This window comes from Galleria mellonella, unplaced genomic scaffold, assembly GCF_026898425.1.
Source record: "Galleria mellonella isolate WM207_F2 unplaced genomic scaffold, CSIRO_AGI_GalMel_v1 utg223, whole genome shotgun sequence".
Lineage (NCBI taxonomy): Eukaryota > Metazoa > Arthropoda > Insecta > Lepidoptera > Pyralidae > Galleria > Galleria mellonella.
This window is the reverse complement of record NW_026442042.1, coordinates 4,107,547-4,128,113: the sequence shown is the minus strand read 5'-3', so window position 1 is coordinate 4,128,113 and position 20,567 is coordinate 4,107,547. Positions and strand designations below refer to the sequence as shown.

General features: G+C 36.4%; 2 protein-coding genes across 2 annotated transcripts; one reads left to right on the top strand and one right to left on the bottom strand.

Moving 5' to 3' along the window:
• Positions 1 to 6,061: 6,061 nt before the first annotated feature.
• On the top strand, positions 6,062 to 11,098 carry LOC113517449 (transcription factor E2F4). Its single transcript, XM_026902114.3, has 7 exons — positions 6,062 to 6,278; positions 6,393 to 6,502; positions 7,403 to 7,504; positions 7,762 to 7,933; positions 9,096 to 9,176; positions 9,598 to 9,676; positions 10,828 to 11,098. Exons 1-7 carry the CDS (start codon positions 6,168 to 6,170, stop codon positions 10,926 to 10,928), a joined length of 756 nt encoding a protein of 251 aa, XP_026757915.1. The 5' UTR covers positions 6,062 to 6,167; the 3' UTR covers positions 10,929 to 11,098.
• On the bottom strand, positions 11,084 to 17,031 carry LOC113517447 (WD repeat-containing protein 46). Its single transcript, XM_026902113.3, has 11 exons — positions 16,869 to 17,031; positions 16,670 to 16,795; positions 16,239 to 16,465; positions 15,598 to 15,849; positions 14,176 to 14,326; positions 13,442 to 13,677; positions 12,865 to 13,029; positions 12,352 to 12,491; positions 11,745 to 11,935; positions 11,317 to 11,415; positions 11,084 to 11,231 (listed from the first exon to the last, which is right to left on the bottom strand). Exons 1-11 carry the CDS (start codon positions 16,884 to 16,886, stop codon positions 11,109 to 11,111), a joined length of 1,728 nt encoding a protein of 575 aa, XP_026757914.2. The 5' UTR covers positions 16,887 to 17,031; the 3' UTR covers positions 11,084 to 11,108.
• Positions 17,032 to 20,567: the final 3,536 nt, after the last annotated feature.

The window sequence follows — 20,567 nt, the reverse complement described above, 5'->3', positions numbered from 1 at the left end:
CGACTGCTCGAACCTCGCCGTCTGGTCCAGGGTAGGTCGCCACCACCACGCCTCGCGGCCACGTGTTGCGAGGCAAGGTCCCATCAGCTATCAGGACCAGGTCGTCCATTTTGATGGCTCCGTGTGTAGCTCGGGGCTCCCGCCGGTGTTGCAACTCGGGTAGGTACTCCTTCACCCACCGGTTCCAGAAGCAGTCAGCTAGCCTCTGGCTGGCACGCCACTCCTTGTGTCCCGCCGCGTCGCTCTCTGTGAAGCTGCCTGGCAGTGGGACGCGCGATGGACCGCCCAATATGAAGTGATTGGGGGTTAGGGCGCTGTCGTCGTCTGCCGATGTTGACACGTGGGTTAGCGGTCGACTATTGAGGGTGTGCTCGACCTCGACCAGCAGAGTGTGGAGGACTTCTTCCTTGGGCGCCCGCTCGTTCAACGTAGCGGCTAGTGCGGTCTTCACGCTACGCACCAGCCGTTCCCACGCACCTCCCATGAAGGGTGCGCTCGGGGGAATGTAGCGCCACCGGATGAAATGAACTGATGACTCTTCTTGGATGGCTTCCTCGGCTGCTTTCTTCAGTTCGACGTCAGCACCTTTGAGGTTGGTGCCTTGGTCGGACCATAATTCCGTGGGACACCCTCTGCGGCTTATGAAGCGCCGCAGGGCCATTATGGCGGAGTCCGTGCTGAGGCTGCCGGCGATTTCTAGGTGGACTGCGCGCGTCGTTAGGCAGGTGAAGAGCACTCCGTATCGTTTCTGGTGAGTGCGGCCCACTGTCACGGTCATAGGCCCGAAGTAGTCTAGGCCGGTGAACGTGAACGGTCGTTGATGATGCGCCAGCCTGCTCTGTGGATGGTTGCCCGTTGACGGCTGCGCCGGTCTTGCTCTTCGTAGGCGGCACAGCTGACACCTCTTCAGTTCACTGCGGACGGCGTGTCGTAGGCGCAACACCCACAAGTGTTGTCGCACCTCGTTCGTGGTGATCTCGAAGCCGCCGTGGTGAAGTTTCCGATGCACCCATGCGATGTATAGGCGCACCCAGGTGTGGTTTCCGTCGACGATGGGGGCTCTCGTTGCTCGGCTGACAAATCGGCGGCGGCCGCTATTCTCGATCGAAGTCGCAGAATGTCGTCGTTGTCTATGACGACCGACAGCTGTATGAGTCGACTGGATGACGGCAGCTGTTTCCCTTGTTTCAATACTGCGATTTCGTCGCCGAACGCCTCTTGTTGCATCGCGCGAATCCATAGTCGTCGCGCGCGATCTAGGTAGTGTGTGTCTATGGGGATGAAACACACAGATGGACTATTGTTGTTCTTGATTTTCATCTTCGTCTTCTCTCTATCGACTTTCTTCGTGCGGGTCCAAGTGGGGTCGGCGCTCTCTTTCTTCTTGTTCCTCTTTCGGATGGCGGTACAGCGTTGACTGGTCGGTCGCAGGAGGTCGATGAACTGCAACACCCGTGCTGAACTGCGAACAAGTTTCAACCAATTAGAAAAACGTGACGGATCGGGTAATGCTATAGACAACTGCGTCGCGTTCTGTAGCTTGTGTACGCGTTCTTCTCCCGTTTCCGCTTGACTATCGTCGCTCGTACTATCTTCACGCGGCCACTGTTCTTCGTTTTTGTCGAATTTCCTTTCGACCAGTTGGAGACGTCGCATTGCCGATTCATAGTTGTCCGGCGGCACAGGGTCGTCCTTCTTCCACAGTAACCCCGTCTCGTATCCTCCCGCCGGTAACGGACGAGTTTTTCTTCTAAAATGCGTAGGGCGCGACGTTCTTCTTCATTGTAAGACCTCTTCGGTGCGATCCCCAGCGATTCGAGCGCGAAATGTTGCTTCATCATTTCTTCCATCGATTGTTCCTCTTCATGTGTCGTCACTATGTGGCTGATTCTGTGCACCTGCTGTCTTGCCCTGCCGCGACTCGTACCGTGCAGTACCCATCCCAGGTCGGTGAGTGATGCGACCGGCTGCGTGTCGGATCCTCTTCTAACTTCGTGGGCCAGCAGTAGGTGCCAGTTGTCTTGCCCCAGCAGTACCGTCGGTTTGCCCTCTTCGTAGACCAACTCCCTCTCTATGTCTCGTAGATGTGGACAGCCCTTGATGACGCTGCGCGGTACCGACTGCGGTGATAACTGCAGTCTGTCCATCGTCCGTGCCCCCACTGTGTATTCTTGTGAATTCCGCCCGCGGATCTTGAAGTGAACACGCGTCGATTGAGCTGCGTTGATCCGTGCCCCGGCCACACCTTCCATGTAGAATGGTGCGGGGGACCCGTAGCACCGATTCGCTCCGCCACCGTCGTCTCGATGATGGTGCAAGTCGACCCGTCGTCCAGTAGCGCGTAGGTGTCGCACGTTCCCGTGGGACCGGTGACTCGTATCGGCAGGATCTTCAGGAACGCGATCTTGTCGTTTCCCCTTGCCGATGCGGCGACTGCGGCGGTCTTGTCCTCGACGACGTGTGTCGTTACTTCATTCTCCGGCTGTTGTCGCGTGGTGTGCAGCAGAGGGTGATGAGTCTGCGTGCACTCATCTACTCCACATCTCTTGCTCTTGCAGGCGTGGCGAAATCTTCTTACTTTGAGGCAGCGGAAACACAGCCTATGAGTCTTCGCTAACTCCCATCTCGCCGATGTGTCTGCTTCCTTCATCGTCTTGCAGTCCGATGGAGCGTGTCCCTCTCGTCGACACATCGGGCACGGTGGTGTAGCGGGTTTCTCCTGCGTCGCGTATGTCTTCGCCGTCTTCCTAGGAGCGGACTCCCGCCGGTCTTCGGACGGTATCTCCTCGGCGGGGGCGAAGTTTCCACATCGTGCGGCGGTCCTTTGCAGGAACTGAGAGAGTGTTATGAGGTCCGGTTGTCCCTCCGGTTGGTCGTTGGCGAAATCGTAGTACTTGAAGCGTAGTACCGACGGCATCTTCTCTGTGACGTTTCTCACTATTTCTTCGTTGTAGAGGTAGTGACTCTTGTTCAGCGCTCGTATCGTGGCGACGACGTTCTGCACCTTGCTTGCGAAGAGGCAGACGTCTCTTGCGTTGTCCGAGAGTCGTGGTAGCGCGCGGAGTTTGTTCAGTTCGGCTGTGACGAGTGCTCCAGGGCGGCCGAACCTCGCGGCTAACATCTTCATTACTTCTTCTGCGGTCGTAGACCCGACGAATAGGGAGCGTGCCGCGTCCTTTGCGGCCCCCTTCAAACTTCTGCGCAGTCTTGCTAGGTTCTCTTGTTCTGTGAGTTGACTTGCGCTCTCTTCATAGGCCATCTTCCATGGTAACCACTCGCTCGACGATCCATTGAAGACTGGCAACTCGGTGACTCTTGACGCTGTGGAGGGCAGTATGTTGCGAGCGGCCATCTGCATGGCGATCGCAAACTCATTACAATCGATGCCCACCTTCAGCACCGGTTCTTCTTTCTTCATCGACTGCATCGCTGCTGCTATCGTAGGAATGGCGGCATGTGGGTCAACGTGGCGTGCGTGGTCCCGGTGAAGTGCGTCGCTGCTCGGCTGTGGCGGCGGCGCTCTCGAATCCTCTTCAACGGGTCTCGATGGGACGAACCCCTGACGCTTGCCGGTGACTTCTTCTATCTCTGGTACATGCGGCTCCATTGTGAGTGCCAGCGTGCTTCGACGAACCCAATCCGACGTTCGTTCTCTTCTGACGGTAGCGTCGTCGTCTTCTACTTCCTCGTCGTCCTCTGATTCGGCTTCCAGGGCGGCGACACGTGCGGCGGCCAATTCCACCTCCTTTCGAAGTAGCTCCTCCCGTGCCTTGGCCAGAGCCTTCTTCTTCTGCGAGGCCGTGGTGCGAACCGTGCGTGCCGTGCCGTGCTTCGGTTCCTTCTTCCTTGCTGTCTCCTCTGTCGTTCCTGTGGCTTCGGTAGTCTCCGTGGCTCCTGTGGTCGTCGTATCGCCGGACGTGTTCGTAGTCGATGTGGTGGCGGCGGTAGACAACGTGGCAGCGACAGAAGGCATTCTGACAGCCGCAGACGACGTGGTGGCAGCAACGGACGGCGTGGCAGCGACGGACAGCGTTCCGGCGGCCGTAGTCGACGTGGTGGCGGCGGACGTTGTGGCTTCGGTGACGGCGATTTTTTGTTGCGACGACTTCATGTTTCTCGTAGTCGGCATTTCAGCGATCCGGCTTCAGAATGGTCTTCCTCCAGCGATCCGGCTTCTCGATGTACCAACGGTGTTCCTCCAGCAATCCGGCTTCTCGAAGGACCACGATGAACGGTGTGGACTGCCGTTCGGTGAGCGTGGACTGTAGGGGCGTTGGTTCAGGCTGGAGTGAAACACAGCGATTACTATTCTGAAGCCTCCGGTACCGTCTGAAGAGAGTATTTTTTCTTCTTGTCCTATTTCTTCTCGAGTGTAGTGCGTCGCTGCCCGGAAGCGAATGCCGCTCGACGAGAGGCGGCCTATCTTTATACCCGCCCGCTCGCATGATAACGTTTCCAACTCGCGTTAGCGAATCTGCGCGAGCGGGACGGGGCGAGAAAGAACGAGACGCGTGTCTCTTCAGATCGGTACTCTATAGCGTTTATTTATTGCAATTTACAATTTCTTAATTCTATTTATTGTTACAATTTCTATTTCTATTCGTAGGTAATAATGACAACACACAAAGAAATACTTTATTTAACTTACACTATCTTAAATCTATACAAATCTATATAAAATAACAGAATACAAAACGATTAACTAGGACTTAACAACTATAAATTACGATATATACAAATAATGTCGCGAACAACTATTGTCAATGATTTGAATCTACGAGATGAATATAACATCTATAGTTCCTTGTTATAATGGCCTTTATGAGAGTAAGTTCTGTAAGATCAAAATTGTTATACGTAAAGACATAAAAGAAAAGCACGATATGTATGAGACTTTATCAGAATTTATTGACTACAGGCAGATATATACAGATGGTTCCAAAAATGCACTTAGCACTTCAGTGGCTTTTTACGATTTGTCAAATAGATTTGGTCACGGTTATAAAATTTCAACTTTGGCTAGTATTTACACAGCAGAAGCAAAAGCTATATTTTTAGCATTAGAATACATAGAAAAACAGGTACTATATTCGAAATGGATTATAATTACAGATAGTATGAGTGTTCTTATGGCATTAAAAAATAACACATTCATTTCATCATCAAACTACTTAATTCAAGAAATTCGTAATAAATATTATCATCTCTGTACTATATATGGAAAAGATATTATCTTCATCTGGACCCCTTCACATATTGGAGTGTTTGGGAATGAACAAGTAGACACTTTGGCTAAAATTATTAATTCAAGTGCTGCTCGTGTTCAAGATTTACCCCTTTGTTACTCAGATTGTAGTATTGGAATACATAAAATCGTTACAACTAAATGGGAGGAGCATTGGACTCAAATATTACAGACTAAAGGCAAATGGTACCGCAAAATTAATTGGCGTATTGGAAAACCGTGGTTCTGCAAAGGAAAGGACACAAACAGAAAATTTTACACCAATATTTGTAGATTACGAATCGGCCACGGACATTTCAACGAACACCTGCACCGAATGGGCATGATCGCTTCCCCATCATGCACATGGTGTAACTCAAATACAGCCCAATCTCTACATCACCTTTTTTTGATTGCTCTGAATTTGTCATTCAAAGACACATTATGTTTGACGAACTTAGGATTATCTTCAAAAAACCCGAAAATATCCCGCACTCAATCCCGCTTCTCTTAAGATTTCCTTCTTGTTTCAAAGCTATTTTCACTTATATTACTACAACATTCAAGGAGCTATAAGAATACTTTTATTGAATTGCAAGACAATGATTTTTTATAATTATTTATTTTTAATTTGATAAATCCACTGGTTTAAGAAAACTCAAGAAAAGATATTTATGAAAATGTACTTACCGGATTTGACAAATGAAATATTGAAGATTATGACAATAATTGAAGCGACATTAGAAAAATAAAATTCCAGACAAATTATCTTTTTGAAGACTAGGCAGCATGGTCTCCGACCTTAGCCTGTTCCAAACGGAACAAACGTACTAAAAAAAAAAAAAAATTGACCCATAGGTACCAACTTTTAATTAATCCCGCCGCGACGCAAAATTTTTGTTGATTTGTATTTTTTATTTACAACTGAACAATATTTTTAACGATGACGGAAGTAATTAATTACAAAAGATATGAAAAGTCTTTAGGTCTTCTTACAACAAGATTTGTGTCACTATTACAAAAAGCTAAAGATGGAGTTTTAGATTTGAAAATCGTAAGTATGCACAGGTATGGAATATAACATCAATAATCTGTCAAATGTTATTTAGGCACGAAACATAAACTTGGAATTTTATTGATATTAATTTAAAGTCTATTTATTTTTCAGGCTACTGATCTCCTGGCCGTGCGACAAAAGCGGCGTATATATGACATTACTAATGTACTCGAAGGTATCGGTTTGATCGAGAAAAGAAGCAAGAATAGTATTCAATGGAAGTAAGTGTTTATTTACATTATTGTTTATATTCATGCTAGGTCGCATGTCGGTACGTACAGAGAATCGAGTTTCGTAGACCGCTGATCTTACACACTTTTCTTTATCCATTTTCATAACAGAGAGAAGTCTCAGTGTACATATTGTGCACTGAACAAAACAAAACGCCGGTAACTGTAACTTCTCCCTCGCGCAATAAGTGATCTGTATTTATACTCAGTATTGAACAAAGCCCGTCAGATACCCAGCGCGGCAAAGCTAAAGGAGGTCCCTAGTTTAAGAAGTTGATATAATTTTATAAGTGTTTTATTTCGATGTGTTTCACCTCAAAACAAGGCAACTTTAACCGAATTAATAGATTATTACTCGGAGCCCAGTGTTGTTGTTTATTTTCATAATCTAGGCAATGAATATGTGTCATGATATGTGTGTGGACTGAATACCAAAGATTTTTTTTATTTTAATTTTTGTTGAGGCTTTAGTATACCTGGATGACTATGCCAGACTCAAAAGGAATAACTGAATGTTTGGTTTGTCAATTTATCAGGGGCACCTTTACCCACAGATAAAGGCATTTGGCATTGCGACTTCCAGGTTGACTGAGTATAACATTGATACTACTACTATATATACCTGTATATTATATTATTATATATATAAGATATCAGCTTAAACCCTTCGACTCAGTGCAATGATGAGCTATGAGAATTGTCGATGATCCCAGGCTTGCAAGCGGTATCAAACCCTTAAGTCTTAGGAATTTTGCCTCCTAAATAAATATTTTAAATAAATATTAAATAATTATTTTTATACATTCATGTATAAATATTTGCAGTTAAATTGAGAAATACTTTTTTTTATTATAATGGGAATGTGTTAATAATAGATTCTTAATGTTCCAGAGGTGCTGGACCAGACTGCAATACTAATGATATTGGTGCAAAAGTAATGTCACTAAGGAGACAAATTGGGCGTTTAGAAGAACATGAAAAATTACTTGATAAGTATGTGTTTTGTGTGAGTTTCCTATGAGAACTTAGATCAGTATTTATATAATAGAAACAGGTTTTTCTTTGAGATTATGAATGGGGTTCTTCAAAAAGGGTATAACATTTTCTTTAGGGTCAGCAATACCCATGTGATACTCTTGGTGTTGCAATTTATAGTACTTCATAGGCTATAGTTACTGTTTACAATTAAAGGAGTTTTGGTAAATTAATGTACATTCTTGTTGGTAACTAAGTTTCATTTCTTTTTTCAGCCAATTGCACTGGATTGAACAAAGTATAAGAAATGTATTGGATGATATGGACAATCAAGATTCAATTTATGTCACAGAGAAAGATATTAGTAAATGCTTTGAGAAAAATCAAGTATTAGTTTTAGAATCATCATTAGGAACTGATATCACAGCTGCTGTATTACCTACTAAGGTATTTTTTTTTATGTTTAATTAGCATGTAAATACATAAAAAAAAACTGGATTTTTTAGTACCACTTAAACCTCTTGGGCTTGTGTGTGATACCTTACATTTCGTTCTCAAATGTCCTTGCTAGTACAGCAGAATATTAATGTGATTTATAAATGAATACAATACTTATTTTTGTACTGTACATGTAAGATATATAAGAAAACCTAATATTATATACATTGTTTTGGTTTTTATTGCGTTTAGAAAGCCCCTTACGGCTTTATAAATGTAATAAACACCAAAACAATATTTTTTTAATTTTTTGTCCGTTTGTAAGTTTATGCACACTAATCTCAGAAGCCGCTTAATCAATTTTAATGTAGTTTTCACTATTGTGTTGCAGTTTGCTCTACTTAATATTTAGTGTTTCTTTTATTCCAATCAATTCATAAATAAAAAAGTTATATCATTTAAAGAATCATATATAAAATGCTATAAAAGGCGTATATTTTATGTACTAATTCACGCAAGTGAAGCCGCCAGATACTGCTAGTATTAGAATATTTTGGACTAATAAGTGTATCTCTGATATATTTGAATATTTCATTATATGTCATACCAGCCATTAACGATTCACTGCTGAACATAGGCCACCCCTATTGGGAGGTTTTGCCAGGAGTTTCTATGATTGGCAAGCAGGTTGGCATCTGCAGCTAGGTTTTGCTGATGTTTTAAAAGAGATGCTGCTGCCCATCCCTCCACTATTAAGTTCTTTTATTAGTTGCTTCTTACAACACTCACAGGAAAAAGGGGTGGCCCATTCTATGCTAGGATGGAATATGGATTCTATGATAGGATATACTGGATTTACCACATGGCTACATTAATATTTAAAACAAGATCTTCAATATTCTTTTTTAAATATTTTTTTTCACATAGCACATGAAATAGTATATATTCTTAAGAAAACTAAAGTTTTGATAGAAATGAAATTAATATTTCTAATAATAAAAGTGTTCTTTCTCAAAATCATCAAGTTTTTTAGGTAAAGCAAAAAGAATGTCATCAGCATATAACTTCATAATCAAAATAATGACATATGTATATGATAAAAAAATGGTTCCTATAGACTATTATTTAATTTTAATATTTATTTTTTATTTCATTATGAATTTGTTCACAGGATAAGGAGCCACATTATCTTTTACATGTAAAATCTACAGATCCAATTGGAGTAATATTGTGTGACAGAGACAAAGAAAAGGTATGTAAAATTTTTCCTTTATCTGCTGTAAATTGCTAGCAATATACCCTCTCAGCTCGATCTCCACGTGGCTGCTCTGGAGATCATTATGCTGAATTACAGGTGAATTCATGTTGCGGTGGGCTAAGTGACCTGTAATTTAATTTTCATCTATCATTCATCATTGGTGCCCCACTAGTGTATTCCGCTAGTGAAGTCGGGATTACCATTCCATTATCGTCTATTAACCCATACACATATCTGATGTTTCAGTCACTCACTTGTTCTTTCATACAGTCCATAATTTTTCAGTTTTTCCTCTTCTGTTATTTTCTTCTGTGAATTTTCACAGAATGACTTATCATTCCTTCTCATTACGCGTTTATACTAAGTTAACATAATTAAATAATAAATAGTTAAGTAACATTTATTTCTTTTCCAGGACTTGGAAGAAGATGGTATGATTGATAGTGAAGTGCAGAGTTATACAGAAAACATTGACAGTACATTGCAACATGGCAGTAAGTAATACAGATATTTTAATAAAATGAATTGTAATTATTTGCTAAGTTCGTGTTTTGGGTATTTCCTAAAAAAATATATGGATTAAAGGTGACATAAAATAATTCGGAATGAATGATTATGATACGGTCATGATATAATAGGAGAGTAAAATATTAAGCTATAAGACGCTTCTTTTGTCCACAACTTACACATCGTAAAACATTTTTTTAATGGGTAATAATGGAATGGTAACCCCGCCTGCGCTATCGGTATATTCTGCTTTCTAAAGGCAATCTGCTCTGTAAAGTCCACTCACGGCCAACAGCATAGACATTCAGAAAAAAAAGATAGTTTCCAGTGGGAACCGCGTGGAGGTCGACCTGATAACACAATACACCCGTATTGCTAGTAATACGGGAATTAGACTCCATTACTAACAATCTATTTCCTCCCACCGTAAAGCATCAACACAACGCAGGCTCTATCTCTTAATCAGGGAAGAGCGAGAATTTTTTCGACATCTTTTGTTTGACACTTCACATATTTTCTCCTTCGGTTTTATGTTAAATAATTATTTCCCAAATTTTCAAAAATTAACTTTTAGTACAAATATAAATTCTCGCGTCTCTCATTGGTGCAATTTGAATTTTATTTTGTGCTGAAATTGTTTACTGCATTTGGCTTTTTAGCGCCCCTTGCCATCGCCTAAATGATAATAATGACGCCTAAAGCGACCGCTTCTCTTATCTTAAGGCAGCGTTTCATTAACATGTTGTGGACGAAACATTATAAGCGTTTTGATAAAATTTACATCTGTGGTGTTTGCTGTAATGAGGTGTGGTAATCAGTTGCTCACCCATAAAACATGTGTTATAAGGATGTTGTTAAATGATTTCAATTTGGTCTAAAAACGAGCAGAACTTGTACTAATTGATCGAGATACTTAAATACATATGTTTGATATATAAAAAAACGCACAGGTTAATACAAAGATGTACTCATGAATACAAACATTTATATAAATAAATCGTAGCCATCAGGTGATGCAATGTGTAAACCGCTATACTATCCTGGTTAAGTTAACCAGATTATGATGAAAGTTATTTTTTCTGTTCTCAGTTGGCAACATTATACACATATCATTCAATATTCTTTTATTATTTTTCAGATTACCTCCTTCGTCTAAGTCCGCCAATCACAAAATATGACTTTACATTTACGTTACGTGGTACAGAAGGCTTGTGCGATTTATTTGATATACCTTGTTAAACCCCTATCAAAATTTAGTTTTTATAAAACTTTGAAGGACATTATACTCTTTGTTTTTTGATCATGTTGAAATTTATGTATGTAAATAGTACTTGTAAATATAAAGAAAATATATTACCCTATTGGATATTAATGTGAATATAAAATAAAATAAATTTTATGACTAAACAGTTATTATTATTATTTCCTAGATTTAGGTTTGGATACAAATCGGTCTAGAACTCCAAATGATTGTTGTGGTGTAGTTTGTTTTTCCGATAAATCCAACATTTTCTGTGCTTTAATAGCTTGTGCAATGAATTCCTGAAATAGAAAAAATGTACTTGCATAGTATACAAATTATATTTTTATAGAATGACTCAAAAAAAGTTAAGAGGTTGTTTATTACCTTTCTAGTCGTGTCTTTAATGATTTTTTTCCTTGCAATGTTGGTTTTACCTTTATTCTTGCGCCGCGGAGTCGTATCTACTTTTTTAGGTTTTAGATACTGTAAAAATATTGTTTATTTAGTAAGAAAAAAGGATAATTATAAATAAATAACATAATGATGTTATATCATGACATGAGTTCATGACTATAAGCCCTAATAAGGCAGTCAGATATTTATCAACTATTGCTATTTTACTGAATGTTGGACGCTCAAATTTAAAATTAATTGTGACAGGGGAGCGAACCTACAGCCGGGATTTCTTTATATTTGGAAATTTTCGGGGTAGACATCATTGGTTTATGGGAATAATATCAACGGTCAGTTAGTTTTAAATGTATGTCAGATTGTTGAAGAATCATATTACTAAAGATATTGTAAAGACAAACCAATAGTTTTTTCTTGGCTTCCATCTGTTCTTGCATCGTGGGTACATCTACTTCTGTGACCTCAAATGGATTAAGAGTAATAAGCTCGGCAGGAATTTTCTCAAGCAATGCTTTGACTTCTGCCTCCTTCCTTTGTTTTTTGGTTTGGAATGGATTGCTCTCTAAAGCATCAAAGTTGGGTTCTCCAGATCCTGTCGAGAAAAAAAAATAGTTCAATATGAATCTGAAATACAATTTTTTTTTACCAATACATCTATAATCATAAATAATAAAGGTCTCATCATGAAACAAGTGTATTTTTTATTATCGGAATGATATTGCAGCAAATATGTTTTGTTTATTAATTAGTGTTTATCATAATTATTTAGCTTATCAATCATTCATTGTTTTATGTATTGTTGTTTTTCAACATTTCACCCTAATGAAAGTCTTAAGCCAATAAATATTTTCAAGATAACAGCAATAATTTTGTGGGATTCTGTCTTGTATTAACACAGGTAAACATTTGGGATTCTTTTTTATATTCAAGCTTTTAAAGCTTCTATATTTTCTTATTTATTTATTTTTTTGTATATTTTTAAGTTTATGAATATTAATATTTACTGACCTGGTACTATAATACTGGTGAAACCTCCACTTGTTCCAATTCCTAGTACATCTTCATAAGGACAGAACTTGAAATTATTGATGGATTTAGACATTCTATGTCTTAAATAAGGTCTACTTGCTGTTTTAGAACAACAATCACTGGAAAAATAAAAAAGTTTGAATATTATCGAGTTAAAAACAACAAATCTAAATCTGTTGAAACTAGTACATTAAAATATAAGGCAAGTCAAATGTATTCACCACAACACACAGTGGTTAACTAAGGGTCTCTGCAGATAATAGTCATACTTGTATGTACGCTGTATACTAACACGACATTTTAAAATGCAATTTTTGAAGTTCTATTATGACCCAATTAAAATTTACGCCCAGGATTCTCGTCGTACTCGTCTGGGGAGAGAAGGTAAACAATGGGAAACGTTATCTGCAGACAAAATGTCCCTTGTTTACACAGGTCATAATGCTTCTAACTATTATTGTAGGTCCAATGATCCTACTAAAAAAAACATACTTGTATACTTCTACAACTTCTCCAAGGCCAACGGCTAACATATCTTTTTGTGAGAACTCTAATTCAACTGGAGCACTTCTTAGTCTATAATCTTGCAATGGGCCATCTAGATTTCTTATATCCCATATTTTCATACTACGGTCTACTCCAGATGTGGCCATGTACCTGAAAATTCAAATTAAGTTAAAAATTATTAAAGTATTGGTTCTATTTAATTTTTTCTTTTAAGCGTATACATTGCCTCCCTGATAAATGTCAATTTGATGAATTATTTTTAAGTTACTTCGAAGGATACCGAGTCCGTCTGCATTTTTTTTATGAACATAAACAGAAAAAATTGCAGGCGAATTCAATCTTAGCTAATCCTTATCAGTTTTGACAATTTATATTCAGTAGGAGTTACTCTCTTGTTGAGAATAATAAGTTATTAGTATATCTGATCTGATAAAGTATAGGGTAACTATCTTCTATAGACGTGAATAGCGTTTTAGCATTATAGAATGCTGTGTGTGTGTGCGAACATAGCTTTTTGTTTATAATTTGATAAATGTCAATTTAATTATAATAATTAACATACATTCCTCTATTATCCACGGCAACAGCTGTTAATGGGGTTTTATGACACAATATTTTTGCCAATGGTTCCTTGACAGTTGGTGACCATAAAGATACAACTCCCTTTGAGTTTCCTAGGCAGATAGTAGCATTGTAAGGATTTTGGGTCATTACTGACGTCCTACCACAACGATTATTATAATGGCCAACTACTTGTCCAATAGATACATCCAGCCACGTCATGAAACCATATTCATTCTGTAATAAAAATGCAAATTTTAAATATGTAAAAATTAACAGATTTTTTTATCGTATTAGACATAAATTGTCCACTACTGAACATAGTCTCCCTAATAAGGGGGGGTTTTGCCAGTAAGTGTGTTGGCAACCTCAGTTTGTCTTTTGGTGATGTTTTAAGAGTAACAATGCTGCCCATTTTTCGATCATAAGTTTTCTTAGTCGCCTCTTACGACACCCATGGGAAAGGAAGGGGTGGCTTTCTTTATGCCAGGATCTACAAGGTTTATTAACTGATTGCAGGAGTATTTTATTAGTTTTTAATGGCCTTTCTAATGTTTTCTTATTGCCGGTATCGGATCTATTGAACGTGTATTAATTTAGAAAATCATATATGGATAGATGCCTATGTTATGTGTATTATTACAATAAAATTAGATGCAATTTATAATTACTTAAAGGCTTTAATTTTAAACAATATATTGAAATTAATAAATTATACAATATATATATACATACCACAGCTGCTAACAGGAAGTGATAAGGCAAGAATTCCATTCGTAAAATTTTATCCATATTTTTTAAGCAATGTATTTCAGTGCCTGTGTTGTCATAGATGTATAACCATTCCTTCTGAGCTACTGCTAACATTGTCTCAATATGTAGCCAACTGCAGAATAAAAATATTATACATTAAATATAAGTATAAACGGTTAGTTTTGTATTGACACTTACCTCAATGTATATTTATGAGGTAGGAATATTTGTAAAAAAACATTTGTATTTATTTACAACAATGACAGAATATAATAGACCAGAGACCCCACAAAACTGAAACTACCCACTTGTAAGTCAACGCTGCATCAACAAAATTGCGGTGTAATGGCTATTCAAATTTATAATAGGATACCAAAAAAAAATAAGAGAATTGCCATTAAATTATTTTAAATTAAAATTGAAAACATGGTTAATAGAAAATAATTTTTACAATATTAATGAGTTTTTGTAAGATATAAATGCTGTGACATTGACTTAGTTTGAAATTTAAATTGTAATTTTAATTTTATTTGACATTTTTATCATTTTATTATTTATAGTAGCTTTATTGACTGTTTGTAATGCATGACCAAAGTGACACTTCGTACTAATAGTGATTTATTGTATATGTAATCGAAAATTAAATATATGATGTACCTGTATAAAATAGCCAATGGATAAATTCAATAATTAATATTTGCATGCCATTTGATGTGGCGAAACATAATGGACATCTTATAAACTTCACAAATGCAACACTTTTTCTACAATGTTTCTAGCAAATAAATTTCATTTCAATTTAATTTCATTTCATTTCAATTATTCACTAATATAATGAAAATGATCCTATTAATTAGGCTGTTTCTATTTTACATAAGACATTAAAAACCTATAACATTTTATAACAGTAAACCAACTTTTTCATATATTTGTAAACTAGACACATCCTGTGGCTTCGCATACGTGAATCAATGTATACTTTGGATTATGAAGTATATAGATTGGAGAAGAGATAATAACATATATGTTAGAGTGAAATAGACAAGTAGGACACTTATTTACACAATATATGCTAACAAGTTATAATTATTTTTATGTTTGCATGGCTGTATTTCGGTTTGAGGGGTGGGATATGGTAGTGAATTTAGAGGGTACAGAGGAAAAACACCTGAGTCCTCAGAAATGACAACACATTGGAGATATCATGGGTGAAACAGTATACTCTGTTATGTCTACAGTATTGTTCATGTCTATAGGCGACAGTTACTACTTTCATTAAGTGGGCTGTCAGCTTGTTTACCATTCTAAGTAGCATAAAAAAATAACAACTTTTGCATATATAATATTACTATTTTATATTTGTTTATAATAATACTAAATAATTAAGTATATAACTTCATATACCTTATATCATGTATAGATTCCATAACATTTATTTCACAATGCAATTTCTTCGTAACCCAATCAAAAGCTGCCAAATGCCCTCTTTTGCCACCAAGAAGTAAATGTCTGCCATTTCGAGAATATTTTGCTCTATATGAACCAAAATCTAATTTCAGATCAAATATCTTTGTTGCTGCTGCTATGTCCACATTGTTAGCTATTATACTTTGTGTTATTGCTGTAGTTTTCCTGTTCTCTCCAACGTCTAGAAAGCTTAAGAAATACAATCATAAGTACATAATTTGATTTTGTTATAATTAACTTTAGTACAATTCATAAACATTATATAGTAATATTCATATTAAAAACTAGATTTTACCTGTATTTTCTATGCATAGATTTTGGAAGAAGGAAAATAAAATAAATCACTTCTAGATGGTGTACTAAGATAAAACTTAAGTACACCAGATTTAGGAACACAACTGATGAAATCGAATTTAATTTGGTTCAGTAGTTTTTGTATGATGCCAAAAAAAAAACATACAAACAGACAGATGGACTAGTAAAACTTCTCAAGTTTTGGTCTCTATTTTTCTAATTAAGATTCCTCATATAATTTTTTTTAAATATCTTCTACATAAAAACATTACTGCACTACTTACCCAGTCTCTTCTGTCAGCAATATCTCAGCTCTAGCTGCTTCTTCTTCAGCATAGTTATGTTTCCGTTCTTTTTTCTTCAGTTTTGCAGCATGAAGTGGATGCCTTACACCTTTTCCAATTCCTTCGCCTCGAGAGTATTGTTCCAACTTCTTTTTATTAATGGGAGCTTTGCCTCTAAATATCTTTTTATTTTTTTTAATCTCATCTCTATTAGTTTTGTAATTTTTCTAATAAAATAAGTAATAATTAGTGGCGTAATTATATTATCTGAGGCCCGTGTTAAATTCATAGAATGGGGCCTTCCTTTATTTAAATAGAGATTATGTCACAGTATCTGTTCTGATACTTCCATAATCAAAGATATTCATATGAAATAAGCATAAAACTAATAAAAATGGGACAAAACGAATAAAGAGCTACAAAATACTTACATTAAATGATTGAGAGGGTTTCACTTTGTATCCCGGTTTAATTTTAATATTAAAAATTTGAACATTGTCATTCTTTTCCGATTTTGTATCTTGAGTGTTTTTCTCGTCTACATCGTAGTACCGTTTCTACAACGTTAGAGGTTATATTTACAACTATTCATAAGAAATAAAAATATTACAAATATAAAATTATTCTCACCTCTTTTCTAACTTTCATGGTATAAGATTTTTAATTATGATTTATATTATTTAATTGAAAAAACTTTTTAAACATAACACGTGACTTTTGTTTAGATCGCTAGCCAAGGCCTGTTTTGATAACATATTACAGATTACAGAGACTGCGTCCAAAGACAGATAGGAATATCTTACAGAGTAATTTGTACGTTAGTGATTTCACATTTCAAAGAGAGACCAATAAAAGAGTTATAGCTATCGATAATTGTCGCTCGAAATACCGATAATAGTGTTGTGCTACCATATTGATATTATTGTTCTAATTTAGTATAAAAATTTTATATTTAGACATTTGTAACAATAAAAACAATAGAAAATATAAATAAATGCTACCTAAATAATCTTTACACATACATTTGATGAGATGTGAGCCATTTAAACATTTCATTGGATGTAATGAGTACAATTGGCCTTTATAGGTTACTTAACATTATTACTTAAAAAGTTTAAAGGGAGCTGCTGAAGCTTAGCAAATTGCAGTGCTTATGGATTATTCCTTATTATTATTCCTTATGGATGTTCCTTCAGCACTTAATATAGATGTGAAATATTAAAGTTTTATGTTTAGTAAAACTTTTCTTTTTAAATATAAATTCTCCATATCATTTTCACAATTTGTATAAATTAATATAATACAATATATAAAATACATAGATTTTAAAATAATTAATAAATTAGTCAAGTTCGTTAGATTTTTACCGCATAATTTTTCAATTTCAAAATTGAAATTAAATTGACTAACAATCATGGAACAACTGAATTACATAAATAGGAAATTTACAGAATAAAAACTACAAAAAAAAAAAAGAAATTAAATACATAAAAGATCATATAATACATTATTAGGTCAATCTTCACGCGATTCTCCCTAAAAACCATCGTAGTTAATTCCTGATTAGTTCATCACAATGGGCTATCTGACTTGTTTTTATCCTCACCTATTATCTTCCATCCTGCTAGAGTATACCGTTAGCGTAGGCGGGGTTACCATTTCATTATTATCCAATCCCATTATAAAAATAAAAATACGCATCACTATGTAGTTTCTTTAATAGATAGTACGTTATGTCTATGGTAGTTTGTGATTATACATCATGGGTGTTCCACTAGTGTATATTGATAGTGTAGGCTGCCTTATCATTTCATTATCACTCATTAAAAAAAATATGCCTCAAGATAAAGGGCTACATTCTGATTATATCTGCATTTAAGGATAGACTTGAAATTTGAAATATGTCTTCATTATTACAATCATTAAATATGGTCGCTATTTTGATTAATAGGCCTACATATATTTTTTTAGTAAGCGTATAAAAATATTATATTATAATAATATACTATTAATAAAAAATAAATTAGTTACCTGTGGCGTAACTCGCGTCAAGTAGAATATAAATATCCTCTTTGTTAAGATATAACATTTAAGAATATAATCTACCCGACATCAAACTTCATTCTAATCCGTTCAGCCGTTTAAGTTTTAAGCGTGATTGAGTAATATTGAAACATCCAAACATTATTATAAATTTTCACATTTATAATATTGGTAGGATTGTATAGTACTATTACTTATATTATGTTTTTATATTATTGAGAAACATAATGGTAAATTGATTATGAATTTTGAATATAATTACTTGCAACCCCGAAAATTAGAGTGCATTATTTTGTCTTAAAATTATAGGTAGGTTATTTGTAATTTTTTTTAAATAAATAATTGAAAACAAATACTGTGCATGCGTATTGCACCAGAAGTTAGAAAACTATATCATAGTGGCCATTTGTTCTATACAAAAACACTTTTTTCATAGGTCTAATCCGAGAAAATACTATTAAAAATTTACTTTTACAAGGTTTAGTTGCCAATTTTATTGATATCTAATTTTTTACCTTTACTTGATGCACTTGTATTTCAGGAGTAGAAAAACTAATTAAATAGACTACTTTTAGACGGCGTACCAGATTTTAAGTTATACTATAAGGATACAACTGTGAAAATCCCATGCAATTTGGCGCAGTAGTTTTTGTGTGATGCCGGAACAAACATACAGACAGACAGACAAAAATTATAAAACGTATAGTTTTGGCATCTATTGGTTTATTAAGACCCCTGATATACATTTTTTTTTTAAATATTTCCCATGTACAGACATTGTCTAGTTACAATTTTATTACATTATACGCATATAGTAAGATCAAAACAAATCTCAAGTTTGAAGGTTTAAATTGTATAACTCAGCATTATAAACATATGTAGGCAGATCAAAAAGTATATAATGAAAATTAATTGGGTAGATAATAAAATACGACCTCAGTATTTATTATTTTTATTCTCTTTAACAACACATACTCAATATTTTACAGAAACGTATATGACAATCAGAGTAAGTAGTAACATAGTAATAGGTTTTAGTTTTTAAATGCGAATATTATTCATTTCTGTGTATTGGTGTGAATGTAAATAAAAAATTTGATAAAAGAAAAAAAACAAATTGTTATGTAAAATTACAAAAACAACGATTGCACAATGTTCGCGTGAGGAGCAGCGTTGTAACTGAATATATTGCAAATTAACATTTAACTTCATTAATTAAGCTATCACAATTTGTAAAGGTAACAATAAATAAGTAATAACACGTAACATAATCACAGCAAAGTGAACATTGGCTAACAAAGAAAATTTTAGTTTATCCTCTAAAATTGGTTATCAATTAATGAGTGAATTATTAACTTACTCGATCTAATGAGATCTCGTTATTTACTAATACAAATAAAAACGTCCCTATGACGCGACAACTATTATTCACAATTATTTACAAAACTGACTAGAAAGAGCTTATTATTCTTGTTTACATCGTTCATTATTCTCTATGTCAATATTTTAGTCTTAATACACCAGCGAGCGAGTCTGCGATAGCTGCTGTGGTTGAGAAGCGTTTGGCACAATCCCAGTAGGTATGTGTGAGAACTTAATGTCTGATAAATTTCATCTTACACACTATTTATTTGGTTTCATAAAAATCTGGGTCTGTATGAGTTCGTAATTTCACTAAAACCGTAACCATTTTCATGACAGTTTGATATATTTTATTTATATCGAGATGTACTTAGGTACAATATTTACATAGCCGAATTAACGCGTTTGTGGGGCTAAAATCGCTTACATACAGTAGTATAAACTTCTCCCTAACAATTAGGTAGTTTAATTTTAAGCATACGAGTAACAGTGTTTAAAATTTATTTAGGTCTATATTTAAGTCCACCTTATCGATAAAAAGTCGAACGAATCTTCAAGTGTTGACGTGATGTCATAAAGAAGTCACACATCGTATACAACGGTTTATAAAATAGACATCGGTTGCTTAATAATTAGAACACACACGTCCCGATGGCACCGCGGCATGGGTTATCTACGTTATGTAGTGAAATCGTAATATCTCCTCACTAATTAGTCAAATAGACAATCTTTGGTAAAATAGCTTTGAGACACTCACGAAACACAAGAATTGCACTAAGTCCACTGAGTCAGATACGCAAGCTCCGCCGATCGCAAACGCGACGTCCTATCATAGTTCACTGTCGTTCAGTATCGGCGGCGCTTTGTGAACCTTAAATAGGTGTTGGGAGCACTGTGAAGTCCTGAAGCGCGCTTTTAACAGTT

Bases quoted from the DNA above. Each gene is read 5' to 3' on its own strand.
- LOC113517449 (XM_026902114.3), top strand. From the start codon at position 6,168: ATGACGGAAGTAATTAATTACAAAAGATATGAAAAGTCTTTAGGTCTT. The intron at 6,503-7,402 runs GTAAGTGTTTAT...TTAATGTTCCAG, and splicing joins AAGAATAGTATTCAATGGAA to AGGTGCTGGACCAGACTGCA. The intron at 9,177-9,597 runs GTATGTAAAATT...TTTCTTTTCCAG, and splicing joins GTGACAGAGACAAAGAAAAG to GACTTGGAAGAAGATGGTAT.
- LOC113517447 (XM_026902113.3), bottom strand. The intron at 16,466-16,669 runs GTAAGTATTTTG...TTATTTTATTAG, and splicing joins AACCCTCTCAATCATTTAAT to AAAAATTACAAAACTAATAG. The intron at 11,936-12,351 runs GTCAGTAAATAT...TTTTCTCGACAG, and splicing joins CACCAGTATTATAGTACCAG to GATCTGGAGAACCCAACTTT.